This window comes from Andrographis paniculata, unplaced genomic scaffold, assembly GCF_009805555.1.
Source record: "Andrographis paniculata isolate CXL003 unplaced genomic scaffold, ASM980555v1 Contig21END, whole genome shotgun sequence".
NCBI lineage: Eukaryota > Viridiplantae > Streptophyta > Magnoliopsida > Lamiales > Acanthaceae > Andrographis > Andrographis paniculata.
This window is the reverse complement of record NW_026137502.1, coordinates 2,961,643-2,980,149: the sequence shown is the minus strand read 5'-3', so window position 1 is coordinate 2,980,149 and position 18,507 is coordinate 2,961,643. Positions and strand designations below refer to the sequence as shown.

Below are 18,507 nucleotides of genomic sequence, written 5' to 3'. Positions count from 1 at the left end.
GAACCAAAAGCTAGAGTTATTGATTAAAATGAACGGTTTAGATTTAATCAGATCTATTCGGATGACTAAAAATTAAACAGCTTGGTGGTTTGAACCGAAACATCTAGTTCAGAACTGAAACTACGGTTTGATATAAACAGCAGGTTTGACTGAATTTTTTGTTATTAAAATTTTGAAATGGGTCAAGAATATAAATTTTAAATGTTGAAATATTAACTTAAAAATATTTTTTCAAAATTTAATTATATTTTGAACAATCTTTTTTTGCTAAACTAATTTATAATTGGCTAATTAAATAATTTAAAATTTAAATAAATTTTAAAATACTCTTGAACAAAATAATTTGTAATAGGAAATTGTAACTTATAAATTAAATTATTTTATACAGTTAATGATTAAATAATATATATATATATTAATCCATTCTAATTTTTTAAATAATAGACCTATAAATAAATATTTTATAAATTTTTAAATATTAGCTATATAATTTTTTCACAATAAAAATATTTATCAATCTATATTGCAATCAAAATTACTTGTAAAATTAAAATTAAGAAAATCAAAATTTTTCATTTTGAAAAATTAATATAAAATGGGGTTCAAATGTTTTTTAAACTAGAACTAGAGGTTCTAAATCTGCAATCAAAACCGTCGTTCGAAAATTTTAATTTCACTAAACATTTTGACAAATTAAAACTGACGATTTTGAACAGTTTGGAAAGTCTAAATCACCATGGTGCTAATTTGATCCAAATAGAAGCATGTGTTGTGCTGTTTGTATATATTGTAATGTGTTATATATATTTATTATGCTAAAATATTCATTTATTTTTTTGCACGTAATAACCTTATTGGTATGTATGATAATAAGGTAATGAAATTTGTGTAATATATTGTAAATTATAAGGGTATTTGTAATGTTAGGTAGATAGTACAGTTACTAAAAAAAAAATTTATTATGGGATGAATAAATAATATTATATTATCGTGTACTATTATATATGCGCTCACGGTAATTTGACTCATTCCACACATGAACCAAACCATCATCATAGTTATTAAATTTTATTTTATTTAACTAACACATTCTATTTGATTTTGTGCAACTATGGTTGTTTTGGAGGAAGAAAATATTATATTTTTATTTATAACTTTATATAAGAGTTTATATCGAAAATTATAAAAAAAATTCAAATCCAACATATTATTTTTAAATTTATTTAATTTAGTTATTTTAATTCATCCAAATATAATGCAATTAATTAATATTATTGACTTTCTTAACTAAATTATCATTGAATCAGCTATTTTGTTCAATTTCTAAACTACCTTTAATTAATTTAATGATCATTATTAATTCAGTATGATAAACAATGTATAAGTTCAACATTGTACATCACATATAACCTTGATGAAAATGATTGTAAATACCTTCATTTTAGTTTAGTTCAATTAAGCAACCCTCTTCATGACTTATTCATTCTTTAACTAATTTTTTATGAGAGATTGCTTCAATGTATGGCATTCTATAATATATATATATATATATATTAAAAATATTATATACTATGAAACACTTATTTTAATTCAAATTTGTATTATTTCAACTTTAAAGTCAACTTTCAAATATTTCATCCAAACACATACTTTTGTGTATATATATATATATATATGATTTATTCATTTTTCAACTAATCTTTTATAAGAGATTGCTTCAATGTATGCATTGTATAATATATATATATATATATTCAAAATATTATATACTATGAAACACTTATTTTAATTCAAATTTGTATTATTTCAATTTTAAAGTCAACTTTCAAATCTTTCATCCAAACACATACTTTTGTATATATATATATATATATATGACATTGTACCATAATTATTATTCAAAAAATTCAGTTTATTTTATTTTATTTATCCTAATATAATTTCAGAGTCTGACTAGGTTTCGAATTTGAGTCTCGCCGTCCTCATTTGCAGCATATACAAATGCAAGTTTTGCATAAAGCTTGTTGGAAACTACCGTTTATTGAGGTGGACGAATTATTACAAGCAATATGCGGCTCTGTCATCTACTCCCGTTTAAGGTTGCATATGGATGGATGAGCATTAAATAATTAATTAATAATTATCACGTTATATACGAAACCTTTTTTTTTTATTCACCTTTAATTAATTATTGCCTACATATATAACCTTGTATTCACGTTAATGATTTTCACATACAACAATGTTGATACACATATGACACTATGCACATGTACACATGCATGATAATTAATTGATTAATAAGTAATTAATACCTTAATTTATCTTAATAAATATTCTCCGTCTCATTTACTATGTCTATCATGTCCATCTTTTTATTTTATATGTTTCATTTAATTAATGACCCAGAAGTCGGGTGCAATCGGACAGATGCAAGGATCGGGAAGGAAGAAAGGTCGGGCGGAGTCTGAAAAAGGTGTACCCAAGTCAGGTAAACCGTAGATCGGGTGAAAGACGAAGTCGGGCAGACGCGAAGGTTTGTCAAGAGAAAGGTCGGGCAAGGAAGAGGTACGGACAGATACGGAGGTCTGTCCAGAGGACAGTCTGTCCTAAAGAGATAAGGCAAATAGAGCCGGTCGGTTGGTCCATGGTCGGGACCACATTTCGTTGGTCCATGGTCGGACCAATTAAAGTCGGTCAAAGACGGAGGGCGGCTGATGCGGAGGTCGGCCCAAATGATGTCGGGCGAAGAAGCAGGTCGGGCGAATGGCATTTCTGGGACGGTTTAAGGCGTGAAAGGTTTGGGGAGGTTGAAGGAAGTTGTAACACGTGTCAATTGAGGAGAATTTGATGGTCGGTTGACAGCGGTTGCTGTAACCGACCAAACGGCGGTTCAAACCGTTTTCTTCAAAGGCTATTTAAGGATTCAGATTTATTCTGAAAAGGCATCTTCAATCAACTTCAACAAAGCAAAGTCAGATTTGGGGATCACCACTTTAAATTTCAGTATTTTATTTTCCAGTTTATTTTCTGTACCATACAGTGTTTAGAGATTCCTAATCTCAGGCACTAATTAATCAAGTTTAAGGATATTTTCTATATCTTTGAATTTTACTTTATTTTTGTTGAAAAATTACATCAACAAATTGGCGACCACAGTGGGAGCAAGACAAAATTGCTCATTCCAATTCCGGCGATAATTTCATACGTCTAAGATCCGGCCGTATCATCGGAAGGGTCCATATGGCAGGTTCACAACCTCAATCATCTTCGGCACCGGTGGGAGAATCCGTTCCACCACCTATTGTGCCAAATGCCGGGGAAATCCCACAACCACCAACTGATTGGTGGTCTTATGTTCAACAAATGAACAACCAGCACACTTTGGTTATGCAGAACATGTTGCGTGAGCAACAAACGAACATGTTGCGTGAACAACAAAATCTAATGCAAAACATGTTGGATCAGGCATTCTCCAGATTCACCCTGTATCCAAACATGCTTCCAGCCGTGTCACCTTCTCGTTTTCAGGCGACTTTCTCAGGATCAACGTTTGCAGAACCATCATATGTTGATAGTACATTTCCAAGCGTCACAACTTTCAACCGAACAGATATGGGGAAGATTCCTCTAACTTTCCCAGATAATGTTCCTTTGGGACCGAGGGTTGATAATACCCAGCCGAACGAGAGATTAGGAGGACAGACTCATAATCCCATTCCAACCGAACCAGCCTTCTCTAGAGAAGAAAGGTTGGAGGGACAGACTCATAATCCCATCCCAGCCGAACCAGCCTTCTCCAGAGAAGAAAGATTGGGAGGTCAGACTCACGATCACATTCCAGTGTTCGACCATATTCCACCCAGAGTAGATCCGGAGGATATTGCTCAAGTTCTGCGGGTGCATTTCGGAATGAATCCGCAAACGGTGAACAGGCCGGTTTATCAGAGGCCATTTCCAGAAAGGATCATTAACGATCATCCTCTCCCGAGAAATTATAGGCCACCAGACTTCTATTCTTTTTCGGGAGAAGACGGAGCCTCTACCATTGAGCATGTGGGTCGCTTCACGGCTCAATTGGGAGAAGTAGGCAACAATCCGTTTCACAAGTTACAATTGTTTGGGTTGTCGCTCACAAGAACAGCTTTTTCTTGGTATGCCAGTCTGCCGCCTGGACAGTTGCAAACTTGGGAAGATTTAGAGGCAGATTTTCATGCAAGGTTCTTTAATCCTCTGCCGACAGTCTCACTGATAGACCTTCTGGAGATCACGCAGATGCCGGAAGAGACCGGCTACCAATTCATAGAGAGGATGCGATTGATGAAGGGACGATGTCCTACGATGATCAATGAAAGCGAAATGACCAATTTGGTGGTCAGGAACATGCATACCAGACTTCGCGAGGCCCTGACAGCCCACGACTTTCAAGATCTGGCCAGTTTAGCATCCACGGCAAGAAGGTTAGAATCCTTTTTTACAGAAAATAATCATGACTTCCGTCAGGGGGGAGATGCTGAAGAGATGGTAGTGCAAGATCGATCAATGTGCAGACCACCACCAGTCCGCAATAAATGGAGGTCGGGTCCAACGTAGCCTCAGAAGATGGAGGTCGGATCTGAGGCTGATGTAGCCTCAGATGCTGACCTGCAAACTCCTAAAACATCACTGAAAGTGATGTTTAGGAGTCTTGAGGAGGAGGCTTATTGTTAAGCACAAAAAATAATAATAATAAATAATGGCAGTGGGATTCTGGACGGGTCTGGATATAAGTTAAATGACCCAGAAGTCGGGTGCAATCGGACAGATGCAAGGATCGGGAAGGAAGAAAGGTCGGGCGGAGTCTGAAAAAGGTGTACCCAAGTCGGGTAAACCGTAGATCGGGTGAAAGACGAAGTCGGGCAGACGCGAAGGTTTGTCAAGAGAAAGGTCGGGCAAGGAAGAGGTACGGACAGATACGGAGGTCTGTCCAGAGGACAGTCTGTCCTAAAGAGATAAGGCAAATAGAGCCGGTCGGTTGGTCCATGGTCGGGACCACATTTCGTTGGTCCATGGTCGGACCAATTAAAGTCGGTCAAAGACGGAGGGCGGCTGATGCGGAGGTCGGCCCAAATGATGTCGGGCGAAGAAGCAGGTCGGGCGAATGGCATTTCTGGGACGGTTTAAGGCGTGAGAGGTTTGGGGAGGTTGAAGGAAGTTGTAACACGTGTCAATTGAGGAGAATTTGATGGTCGGTTGACAGCGGTTGCTGTAACCGACCAAACGGCGGTTCAAACCGTTTTCTTCAAAGGCTATTTAAGGATTCAGATTTATTCTGAAAAGGCATCTTCAATCAACTTCAACAAAGCAAAGTCAGATTTGGGGATCACCACTTTAAATTTCAGTATTTTATTTTCCAGTTTATTTTCTGTACCATACAGTGTTTAGAGATTCCTAATCTCAGGCACTAATTAATCAAGTTTAAGGATATTTTCTATATCTTTGAATTTTACTTTATTTTTGTTGAAAAATTACATCAACAATATTTTAATATTATTTTAAATTTTTTAATTTATACTATCTCTCCGTCCCACATTTGGTGTATTGGTCACTATAGACATGAGAATTTAAGATAAATATAATTAGTAGATAATTAAGAATATATTAGTAAAAATAATTATAATATAATATAAATCATTATAGATTAAAATTAAGATAAATAATCAGTTTAGTTAAAATTAAAAAAAAAAAAATTATAAAATTTAAAATAAGATTAAGATGTGTAATCATTTTCCAAAAAAAGAAAGTGACATGAGATGTGGTACGGACAGAAACGACAACATGGACATAGTAAGTGGGACGGAGGGAATAATTTTTTAAAATCTTAATTATACTAATTAGTTATTTTAATTTTAATCTAAAATTATTTTTATTATACGATAATTATTTTCACTAATATATTCTTAATTATTAATTAATTATACCTCTTTTAAATTCTCGTATCTAAAGTAAAAATGACACGATAGCCGAAATAGAGAGGGTAATATATAATAGACATACGGACAACGATGGGCGTAACGTAACATTCACACACTCCAACCAATTATACGATGACAATCCTTACGGTGGGTTTGTGGATTTGATTTTTTCAATTTTTTAATAACAAAAGTTTGAATTTGAATAGTTATTTAGAATAATATATATAAATATTAATATGATATTTTGAATGTAGAAATAATTTTTAATATAATATAAAATAAAATAAATATAAAAATTTTGAGGAAAAAAAAATACAACGTAATTTTATTTTAGAATAAGAATGTACTTTCTCCGTCTTGATCGAATGTATATTTATATATATTTCTATATACTCCGTCTTGATCGAATGTATATTTATATATATTTCTATATAATAAATGTGTAAGATAATTTTGCTCTTATAAATATAAAAAGTACAATTTTATAAAAACTAAGAATACTTTAATATTTATATATAATTACTTTTATTATAAGAAAATGCATACTTTTGAATGAATAAATAAAAAATGATAAAATTAATATATTGAATTAAATTGAATTGAGATTGAGAGAGTAGTATACAGTAAAAAAGACTTTTATGTGGTATCAAAACTAAAATAGACTTGACATATTTTTTTATTATACTACGAAACTATAAATATTAATATATTTATAGTCCGTATGTAAAATCAAATAGACATTTTTTACTTAGAAGGATGGAGTATATATTAATTGTAGCTTGTAGTATTTTTTATACTTCCTCCGTCCTATAACAAATTATCCATTTTTTTATTTTAGTCTGTCTTATCAATTTTCTCTTTTAATAACTGTATTATCTGCATAACATTACAAATACTCTTACAACTTACAATATATTACACAAATGTCATTACATTTATATCACATATACTAATAAAGTTATTTTAATCATTTTTACTTTATTCCTACTACATTTAAATATATAATACTAATATTTTTAAAATTATGTAAAAAAAACAAATAGATATTTAGTTATATATATATATATATATATATATAGAAATTTATTTATATTTGTGGACATTTATAAAACATATAAATGGATATAACTTATTTATGTACGATTGAAAATGACATAAGGAGAGCTTTTATCCATTTATCCTCCACATGTGTAAAAAGTAGGTCCAACTGAACTAAAGTTGAGTTAATAATGGTGCAAGCCCAATAATACTTGAATTATAAATGGTTAAGCATATTTGTTAAATCCTATGTCATATATGGCCTCTTTCCCTTTCCTTTGCAATTATTTTTTAATATCATAATTTTTTAAAATTAAAAATACAATTTAAATACTTTATAAAACAATTTTATCTTTATATTTTTGTTTGAAATACTTGTATAAATTGTGTTTTAAATACTACAATTGAAAAATTGGCTGTAATAATAATAATAATAATAAAAAGTTTAAAAAAAAAATTGAACGTCTCAGTTAAAAAAACAATAAACATTTTATACATACTTAATAGTAGTATACCTTTAATATAATAAATTTAGTTTATTATCTTTGAGGTTTTCTTTCATTTTTTTTTTTTTTACTTTACAATATTTGAACTTTTTTTTTTTTTTTTGTGTGTGAAATAGTTGTTAGATTTGATGTTTATATTAAAAATTGATATATATTTTATACAGAATCGTAAGGTTGTATGGGATATAAAAATTGAAAAAAAAAAAATATTTGATCTTCACAGAAGTATCATATCTAACATTCATGTTTCATACCAAAGAAGAAAAGGAAGAATTCCTCAATTATTTCACCCCCGAGATATTAAAATGTAAAATTACAATCGCTTATGTTTACTCAAAGCGATTTGCAAATTCTCACGTTATAAAAATAAAAATACAAATACAATTGCATATGTTCTAAATTGTAATTATTGTTGGTAATAAACAAATCAATTAATCAAACATAGTTGGCCAAATTGAACTCAAATCAAGCAACACCAACAAAATTAACCAGAAATTGATTAAAGGAAACTAAAACTTCAAATCCAATAGAATATATTATATGTCTTGATGAAGCCTGAACAATACGTAGTAATTGAACAATGGGCAGCCCCAATTAATTGATGAGTAAAAGCTGGTGGGAAGAGGGTATGTTAATCATAAATTACTATTAATTTTATCATACAATCAAAAGTATTTTAGATAAAATTAACAATTTTATACAATAATTATTTAAAATAAATATCAAATGATTTTATCATTTCATCATTATATAATCTATTAGATAATACACCACTCATATGACGCTCTTTCAAATAAAGCTTCAATTATTTCATCCTAGAAATTATAAGTGCGTTATTTGGATTTTTTAAAAAAATATTTCTTAGATAAAAATAATTATTGCATATAATATTTTTATTTGTAAAATCTAATATACTAATATATATATATTTCTTAAAAAATTAACTAAATAAGATTCTTAGAGTGGAAAACACACAGAGAAACACAAGTACATGGCCCAAATGGCAAAAAGCAACAATATATTGAAGTTGAAAAACAAAGGATAAAGCCCATTACGTCAATAAACAAGCGGTGCATCATAAAAAAATCACATAAATTCAAATAGGCATTTATTTGTTTGTTACTTTTGAAAGGTAATTTATTTTGGACCCCATACATTATATCAATGTTCATTTGGGCCCAATCTAGGGAAAAAAAATGCAAATTTAAATTAAATGCAAACAGAGAATAATAATAAATCATAATCGTAATCATGTGCAGAGGGGGGAGGGTCTCACCTCATCTAATAAATTGAATGGAGAGAGAGATAATCGTCCCCATCGCAACGGTCAGTATTTCAAATACACCTCCCCTCCCCTCCCAAAGAATCTCTCTCTCTCTCTCTCTCTCTCTCATCACCATATCACCATCTCCATATTCTCCTATCATCATCACCTATCTCCAAGAATTGTGTGTCAGTGAGTCTACTACTAACTAAGATGAGAAGATGCTTTCGTGCAACCTGTTTCGGGCATCGCAAGAAGATCAAGAACCACAAACACCAGGTCCACTTGCTTTTTATTCTTAATCACTACTACTACTTTCCCTAATTCCTTCTTTCTTTCGCTTTTTATCTTCACTCCCATTTACTTTTTCTTTCTTGTTTTATTTTATTTAGCCTCCTCAACAACCAGAATCAGTACCAGTGCCAATCGCTCTCAAAGAAGAAGAGATAGCTAGCCTTCTACAATTTGTTGCACAATCCCAATCCCACTAGTAAGATTATACATACCCCCTGCACACTTTCTACCTCACAACCTTCTCTCTCTCTCTCTCTCACACACACACACACATTCTAATCTACATTTCATTTAATCAGTAGCAGAGCAGAGAATGAAGAGGAATCAGATGATATTTTTCACAACTCTGTGGAGAATCGAAATGGGAATGCCAAAAACAAGAAAAAAGAGGAGGAAGCACTTGTACCGTATCCCAAAGATGATTCCCTCATTGTTGACAAAGAAAACGACAAGATGAAGATGACTCCAGATGATAATCCAAAGGAAGATGATCGTTGTTGTCCAGGACAGATACAGATGGAATCCTCCGACTCGCTGTTCTCTCTGTCTATAGATTCCAGAAAACATGATGCGTCTGCAGCAGAAACTGGAGAAAAAGAGGTTAGCAGCAGGCCACCATTAAAGCCTTTGGAGGAGAACTCACCGTATGAAGAAGACAAGGAGAATGCGAATTCGGAAGCTATTGTACCTTACAGCAAACAGGCTGTAGTGAAGCAATCGTTGGAAGACGAGGTTATAGCATTGGATACCAGTCATTCAAGCTGCTCACAATATGAAGAAGACAAGGAGAATGTGAATTCGAAAGCTATTGCTTACAGCAAACAGGCTGTAGTAAAGCAATCATTGGATGACGATTTTATAGCAGTGGATACCAGTCTTTCATGCTACTCATCATATGAAGAAGACAAGGAGAATGTGAATTCAGAAGCTATTGTACCTTACAGCAAACAGGCTGTAGTAAAGAAATCGATGGATGAGGTTATAGCAGTGGATACAAGTCTTTCAAGCTGGTTGGCCGGACCATTTCCTGACTGCACAAACTGTGGAAGCTCCCCGGAGAGTGAGAAGAACTATGGAGGAGACAGGCAGATTCTCGCCACAATAAGTCAGTCCTGCAGCAAAGTTGAAAAAGTCAAAAAGCTCCATCCCATACCGGCCAGGGTTGGGCACAGCGAGGAGATTACAGCGGTAGCCAGTGAATAAGTATATCATTAGTGGAAGTAAAAAGCATGGAACTTCATTTTGACAAAGCTACAGAAAGCTTAGATGTATTCCTTTTATTTATCTACTTCTCATGAGTAGCTATCTAGTACAAGATAATATATCAAAGGGAGTGCACAAATAAAATTTTCATGGAACGGCAGAACCATCAAGATCACGCCTTTACGGTGTATTCTACAGAAGCCTTGTTATGACACAAGACATTTTTGATCCAAAGGTGGTTGTAGCCAATAATCGTTTGGTTATGCCAGGAACTAGTTGTTGCAGAAGATCCCGACTAAGAGAGGTCTTTTATACATCATGAAATAGCCTCCTTATTTGGTCGACTGTTGCAGGCATCAGCGTCACCGGGCATCGTTTGTACTGTGGCAGGAAAGAAATAGAGTTATACTTCACCACACATTATTTTGAATCAAGCATTCATGCACAAAAAGAAAATTGAAGATAAGAAGTTAGAATTGGTACAAGAATGAGAAAAACTCATTTATAGATGTAAAAATTCCTTGTATAAAAAGATCACAAACAGCCGCATGAGGTTAAACTTGTGCTTTTTCTGCAGGTTACAACCCAACAGAAAACTCATGGGGCATTCTCAACTTGCTTAATATAAAGGCTTGTTAAGAGTATAAATTATTTATTTATGGACGATAATCCAACAGGTCAATCATTTGTAAAAATTTAAGAGAAACAATAGACTTCTCAACAAACAAATGGAAATTGGATGGCCAGAAAAATGAACGAGGCACCATAAAAAGAACCCTATTAAGAACTACATGAACAACACTTGGTACAAATACCCTACTAAGAAGGTAGTAACAAACGTATTGATTTGAGTATCCTTAAATATGATGGGAAAATTCACATACCAATACAAGTAAAACTTTAAAGTACAGTATTTGAAGCCCAACACGTGAAATTTCCTATCTTTATAGAATCACAAGAAGACAACTTATCCGAGTAGGGAATCTCACCTGGTTGGTATATTTAAATATGCACGTATAGCAGAAAACAAAGCCTGAAATAGCCATTACAGATGGATTTGCACGCTTCTGCAAACATAAAGGACATAGCGTCCTATCTGGAGGTAGTGGGATCCCATCTTTTGCAACCTGTTTGGAGTGAACGTCCATATGACATATATAACCGCAGCATATAAAAACCAACAAGACTCTTCATGTTTGAATTAGATCACAATAGAACTTTGAAATGTACAAGTATCTGACTACAGTAATTTATCTTTTTTTTACAACATTCACAGTAAACGAGAAGAGAAATTGCGCCATAGTTCAATGATTACACATTAGACTTGTACAATGAGATGAAAGTAAATGTGATGAATTACCACCACGCACCTTCTCTATACAAGTTCAATAAAAAACAAAAAAAAAATTCAGTCAGTGATGTATCAGGTTATACGGGTAAGTTAGAAGGCTGGTTATCACAAAGTCTGCAATGATGCAATGTACAAAGACCACACAAAACAACTCATGTAGAATATCAGGCACAGAAAAAAAAAAAAAAAAGGATGTCTAGAGTTTCTTTCAAATTTCAGGGAGAATTATACCAACCTTCGGCTTGGGAGGTGGTGGTGGAGGGGGATATATAGTTGGGGCTGACATTCGTTCTTCGGCAGACTGGTACCACCATTCCATCATCTGTGTGCTCAAATATTAGTATAATTCACAAAGATAAGCGAAACAATGTTCAAGATGCACAATGGGGAAGAGATCATGCTACACATGTAGACATTCTGTAGATTAATAATACTGAATGTTGCAGTGGAAGTACAAAGATTTTTTTGCAAGACCCAACTGACATCTCAAGCTTGTTAATTTTCTGCCAGAGACTTTTAAAATTAATCGAAGAGTATGCAACCTCCAAGTCAGCAACCTCATTCCCCCTCCCACAAAGCATCACATAGCCAGAATAAACCAACATGGCATTTTTAAGCATGAAAAGTTCAATGCAATACAACCTAGGTGAAAATGATTTTTCCCTAATTCAGTCGTATTTCCTGAAAATAACCACATCAAAGAAAGTGAGCAAACTAAGAATTTATATATAATCTCTGTTAATAGAGCCAACACAAATATGAAACATATGTCTGCTGAAGATTTTTAATATGTATTACCATATTGTAAATGGCACACGGTGCAAGGCATGTGTCAGTGCCATGGCGTAAGCGCCATGCATTATTAACGATTATATATTTTTAATACATAAAACACATAGAAACAATTAATACGACACATTTATAACAAGCAAAATGATAATTCAAGTATCGTTAAAAAATGCATAAAGCATAAATCAAACAAAACAGGAAAACAGCGACAAGGATGAGCAAAAGGCTAAAAAGATATGAAAACAGGAGGGCAGAGGGCATGCGCTGAGCCGGAAAAAACTTAGGAAGAAAGACAATAGAACTTCATATCCTTATTTAAATAAACAAAAAACAAAAACTCAATACTAGTTAACCCCAAATATATAGTATTAATATCATGATTTGCACTGTGCACGATGGCAATAGCACCTCTTGCATGCGCTTCACTATAGTAATTGGCACAGAGACAGCTATGGTGAGCCATTTATGATTGTGGGTATTAAGTATCCCACATAACATACAAGATTTAAAAAAATATACAGATATATATACTGTGCAATTTGTTGAATATGATACAATATGCAATTTATGAAGCATATGAACGATGTGAGTAGAGTACTTCTGGTCAACAACACTTCACAACTAAACACCAAGACATAGCTCAAGTCATCAAATGTACTGACATAGAATTATTGTTCAACAAAATTTCAAAGCAAATCCCAGTTAGATTCATATAAATTACCAACAGGAAACAACATGTATCAAACAAATGATTCCTGAAACTATGAAATAAATAAAATTGTGTGCAAATAATGGGATAGAGCAGAATATATTATGGTACTCACTTTAAAGAAAAACACAGCTGCAATCAAACCAGTCTGGGCATAGTCAAGAATAGCATATACACCGGTGAGCATACCACCCAGCAGCGCCTGAGATTATGTTGATGGAAAATCAGTTCGGAACCCCAACATAAAATAATGAGCCTCTCATCGATAAAAAGAAGCTTAAATTTGAAAGAATTCATGGTTGCTAAATGTAACATAAGATCAAGATTGCTTCTAAATTTAACTGTAGCTAGTAAAAGCAATTCTAATTATTAGAAACTATATTGTGCCTACTCAAATTATTACTTTCATCTTAAAAATAAAGCTTCATAAACCATACAAATGACAAAAATATTCGCTTATGTGTAGTATTTAGTGCATAAATCAAAAAAACTAACACACCTTTAGCCAAGGGGGCCCTCTGAGCCTATCACGTTCTCGGCTTCTTATTTTAGAGATTCTGGAAGATGCATCCATCTATCTTGATGCCAATAACAGAAAAGACTCAAAACAATAGGATAAATGGTAAAAACAAACAAAAAAAATGATATTTTCCCTCTTCTACAAAGACTAGCACCTCCTAAGGGATGATAATAATCTAGAATCTTCTAATGCATACATTGTCATGTTTCTGACAACTATCAAGGATTAATACTATAATGAACAATCACATGACATTTGTAGACACAAAAGACTATAAAAATCATTCTTGGTGCTGTCATAAAGTGAATGGCTAAACTAATAACTGCAGAAAACACTATCTGAAGCTTCAGAAGTTCAAAACCATCCAGTCAGTCAATTAGGAACAGAGCAAACATGTTAACTCAAAAATGTTGCAAGAGAACGAAGATTGTTTAAGTGGTTAGCATGAAATCAGAGAAACATCAAGAAAAAACAATAAATTTTTCAGGACCCATGCTTTGTATCCAAAGAGGGTAGAGGCTACTACATCCTCACAAATACAAACATACTATTGCAACATATATATAAGGGAAATCTAGAAAGATTCTAATTTCATTAAGATTGAAGTTATTTGAATGTATAAAATTGTACGAAATATATATATGCACAAAAATCATAATAGCTCATTTAACATTTTCTTAGTAAAGAAAAAAGAAAAATCAAAATCATGGCAGCTTATGGCTCATATTGTATTAAAAGAAATTACCATCTCCTGTCCGGTTGCTCGACAAACATGAATGCCTAGCGCGTGTAAACCTAGAGAGTAAAACCCAGTGGCATCCAACAAATATAACAGCTGATAAGCAAACGATAATCCTGCACTTCAGAAAAAGTAGTTCTTATGAGAATGTAGGGTATAAGTGAAAATGGGAATGTAAATTCTTATGAGAATGTAGGGTATAAGTGTATTTCAATTGGAGATAATGATTAAATAATTATTATATTTCAAAGAAAATATTTTATTTGTGATTTTCTGTTAGTGGATTGCTAACAAAACACAGTCAAAGTAATAATAATAATAAAAAATAAAAATAAAAATAAAAAAATCCATAAAAAAATTGCATATTCAAGTTCTTATACAAAATACAGAATATTAACAAGGCTTGTCAGATAATGTTTGAACTATAGGCCATGAAAGAGTTATACATTCTTTTAAAAAAATTAAAAATAACAAGAATGAATTCCTAAATGTGGCATCAAGGAAAAAAATACAAGGTATCAATTTATATGATACTCTTGATGCCATATTTGGTTCCACCAATTGAGGGTTCTTCTGAGATCACCATTATAGCTCTGAATGCAGAATCAAGTTGTACCAAAGTCAATAATGCTGTATCCCCACAGATTTCGAATTTTTGCCTAATTAATACACACTTACCCAATTTAATATTTCACATTAGATATACCTCCCTATAAATCATCAGATATTTAAAATTACGCAGTCATTCCAGAGAAATGTTTGATCTAAGTTATTCTATCTAACCAATTACACCCATGACCGACTCAAACCAATAACAGATGTTAATGAAATAATAGGAAGTTAAGAACAATTACACTTTATTCATATTCAATATGGTTCTACATCTATTCATTATGCCATTGTAGAACATAAGTAACTAGACATAGTGACATACCAATATAAAGTTTCAAGACTTAAAAAATGACATTTGGAATCCCACTATTGTGCTTCACACATAAGTTGATTAAATGAATTTTATTGGGTTCTGACAATGATTTAAGAGTAAAATTTGCGAGTCGGACCTTCATTTCCAGCATGTAGCCAAGGGTAGAAAGTACCAATAGTCTTCTGTAACCTCTTGATGACACGAGCTCGAGGTGATGTTTCAATATTTAAATTCCCCATTGGTCTATAAGAATTGTTGCCTGTATCATAGTCGTTACCATCAAAACTTTCATCACTATCTCCCCATAGAGTTGCCTGAAGTGTAGCTTCCCTTTCTTTATTGTAGATTGTTTGCAGTTTTGACTTCAAATAAGGTAAAACAACCTGAAAATAGCAGAGGAAGCATTTATCATCAGCATGATCTAAAGGATTATGATACATATCAGACACAAAGTTCAAGTAGTAAGCACAACTTTCTTTTCTTTTTTTTTCTCAAATTATTGGGGTGAAGTATGCTGCCAACCCACATCATTATGTCCAATACAACCAAATTGGTTTATAAATATCATTTGAATGAATCACTTGAAAATGAGATCTATAATGGCTAATCTATTAAGAAATAAGTACCAATTAGCCAGTGCCTTGCAAGTGCAAAATAGATATAACTATCAAGTTCAAATGGCCAAGATAATGACAAAGAACAGAGTTCAACGCAAGTATAAATTACCTTGTAATTCCTAATCTCACCATCTAATCCTAAGCTCATCGTCTAAATATTCTAACTTCTGAATAGTTTATCCTCAAATAAAATTCCACCTTCAGAAGTTATTTACATCTATTGTTACTTTTGAGGCTGTGGATCTCATGGTGAGATAACGGATTTGCACTTCATGAATTTCATGCTGAAGGATTTAATATATCACCAAGTGTATTTTATACTTCATAAGTTACAGGATTCAGGTTCGCATCAATTAACAAGTTTGTTGAGTCAAAAAATAAAAAATAAAGAAGTACGAATAAGAAAAAACTTTATTTCTCCAGATAAGACCTGTTCGTAGCCAATAAAGCAGCTGTTACCCTCAGAAAAAATTAACAATTAATATCAGGATAATGGAATGTATTTCAGCAACCAATCTAGTTATTAAAATGTTAAAACAGTTAGCAATCCACAGCATGAACTTTGAAATTCATCAGGTGACACACAAATGCGAACAGGGGTAACTTCTGTGACAGATGAAGCAATGAGATCCAAAACACATACAGCATTGTAGATTTCATGAAAACATACTAAATCCTTTGTGACGACAAGTATAAAACTGAAATGAGCGGTGTAGAAGATTTGTTCACCAGAAAGACAACAGAGAGAACTTTTTGACTCTTCTGCAAACCAGTATAATGGATTTCATCAGCAGAATCTGCAAGTAAGTTAGTTTTCTTCAACCTAATTTTAACTCCTCTTCGCCGTAAGCCATACAACGATTCTGCAAATGACGCATCTGGGAAGATAAGGGAACAAATCAGCAAGTAGCACCATCAATGGAGTTCAATAAATGGTCAAAAAGATGAACAGAAAAGGAATCAATAATTCCTTCTCAGCTGCATAGAACAATTGAAGATGTTTATAAAGAAGAACACTGTGGTTGATGCTTGATTATTGCAGAAAATTTAAGGAAAATATTGCAGCCACTGGGGAATCTAGAGAAGACTTTCAGCAAATCAGATGATTTTGTTGCTACATGAAATTGCCAAAAACAGTTGAATATTTATGATGTCAGTGCTGCTGAAACTACCACCAGACATGGAGGCAGACAAGCTAGTGACTAATTTTTTAAATTGAATTATCTGAATGTTTACATAAAATCTGGAAAACAATACCAACTCAACGAGGCTCACCAACAATATCTCGACAATTTCTTTTTAATTAATCCTATTTAGATTCCAACAGAAACTAGGAATGACTTTCACCTGTAGTGCGCAAACTGTGGGTTTCAAGAACAAGCATGAGCAATCCAAAAAACTCATCTTCATAATCCAAGATTTTGTGGATGAAAGAACGTCTTAAAGCAAACACCTGCAAGCAAGAGGCGCGAAGTATAATGCCCTATCAAATGTTCACAACAGACACATACACCAGTACGAAAGATTTCTCGTGTGTGAAAAAACGATTGAATTGAAAGGGGAAGACTACAGCCAACTGAAGAGACACATACTCCAAGCGAGTAGGTGAGGGCGGCGCGTAGGCTGGACGGCAGCTGCTGAGCGGCTGCCATCTCGAAGAACGTCGGCCGCGCCCCTTGTCCTCCCACCTGAAACAGCATCTCTCTCTCTGTCTCTCTGTCTCTGTCTCTGTCTCTGTCTCTCTGTTCGCTCGTCGTGAATTGTTTAATCTTCAGGCCGCCATTCTTCCATAAACGTTGATTTCGGTATATGCCCCTCCAGTTATGCGCTTGTGAATATTAGTCCCCTCAGAATATCAACATTACATAAGTACCCCCCAGTTATATATAGTATTAAAATAAATCCCTAAAATTATACAGTGTCATGCGGAAAAAATCGTGTGCTGTATGCATGTGGTTATAGTGCCAGAAGTAGTATATTTTATTATTTATTATTACATAGTGAGTGTGTTAGTTCAGCATCGCAGTCTGAAAAAAAATCACTAATAGTGAAAAATTAAAAAGAAAAAGAAAAATTAAGCAAACATATTTTAAATATTTTATTAAAAAATAATATATTTTTATTGATAATTATGATGTAATTTTTCAACAAAAATAAAGTAAAATTCAAAGATATAGAAAATATCCTTAAACTTGATTAATTAGTGCCTGAAATTAGGAATCTCTAAACACTGTATGGTACAGAAAATAAACTGGAAAATAAAAGACTGAAATTTAAAGTGGTGATCCCCAAATCTGACTTTGCTTTGTTGAAGTTGATTGAAGATGCCTTGCCAAATGATGATCCAGTTCAATCAACTTTATTGCCAGGCCCATTTTTCTTTTACCTTGGGCTTTTTAACTTAATTCCAAATTTCATACGTAACAACTTGGGTACACCTTTTTTCAGACTCCGCCCGACCTTTCTTCCTTCCCGATCCTTGCATCTGTCCGATTGCACCCGACTTCTGGGTCATTTAACTTATATCCAGACCCGTCCAGAATCCCACTGCCATTATTTATTATATATTATTTTTTTTATTATTTTGTGCTTAACAAT

At 33.1% G+C, this 18,507-nt stretch overlaps 2 protein-coding genes across 3 annotated transcripts; one reads left to right on the top strand and one right to left on the bottom strand.

The window, feature by feature from the left end:
- Positions 1-8,569: 8,569 nt before the first annotated feature.
- On the bottom strand, positions 8,570-17,743 carry LOC127244892 (peroxisome biogenesis protein 12). Its single transcript, XM_051265477.1, has 12 exons — positions 17,502-17,743; positions 17,257-17,362; positions 16,639-16,787; positions 15,429-15,675; positions 14,374-14,483; positions 13,608-13,682; positions 13,224-13,310; positions 11,846-11,932; positions 11,249-11,386; positions 9,994-10,640; positions 9,745-9,817; positions 8,570-9,642 (listed from the first exon to the last, which is right to left on the bottom strand). The coding sequence occupies exons 1-10, from the start codon at positions 17,607-17,609 to the stop codon at positions 10,569-10,571; spliced, it is 1,179 nt and encodes a 392-aa protein (XP_051121434.1). The 5' UTR covers positions 17,610-17,743; the 3' UTR covers positions 8,570-9,642; positions 9,745-9,817; positions 9,994-10,568.
- On the top strand, positions 8,909-10,259 carry LOC127244893 (uncharacterized). 2 transcript variants are annotated; one of them, XM_051265479.1, is made up of 3 exons: positions 8,909-9,041; positions 9,155-9,252; positions 9,359-10,259. In XM_051265479.1, the coding sequence occupies exons 1-3, from the start codon at positions 8,976-8,978 to the stop codon at positions 10,257-10,259; spliced, it is 1,065 nt and encodes a 354-aa protein (XP_051121436.1). In that variant the 5' UTR covers positions 8,909-8,975. The 2 variants fall into 2 exon arrangements, with proteins under 2 accessions (XP_051121436.1, XP_051121435.1); XM_051265478.1 differs by having other exon boundaries at positions 9,356-10,259.
- Positions 17,744-18,507: the final 764 nt, after the last annotated feature.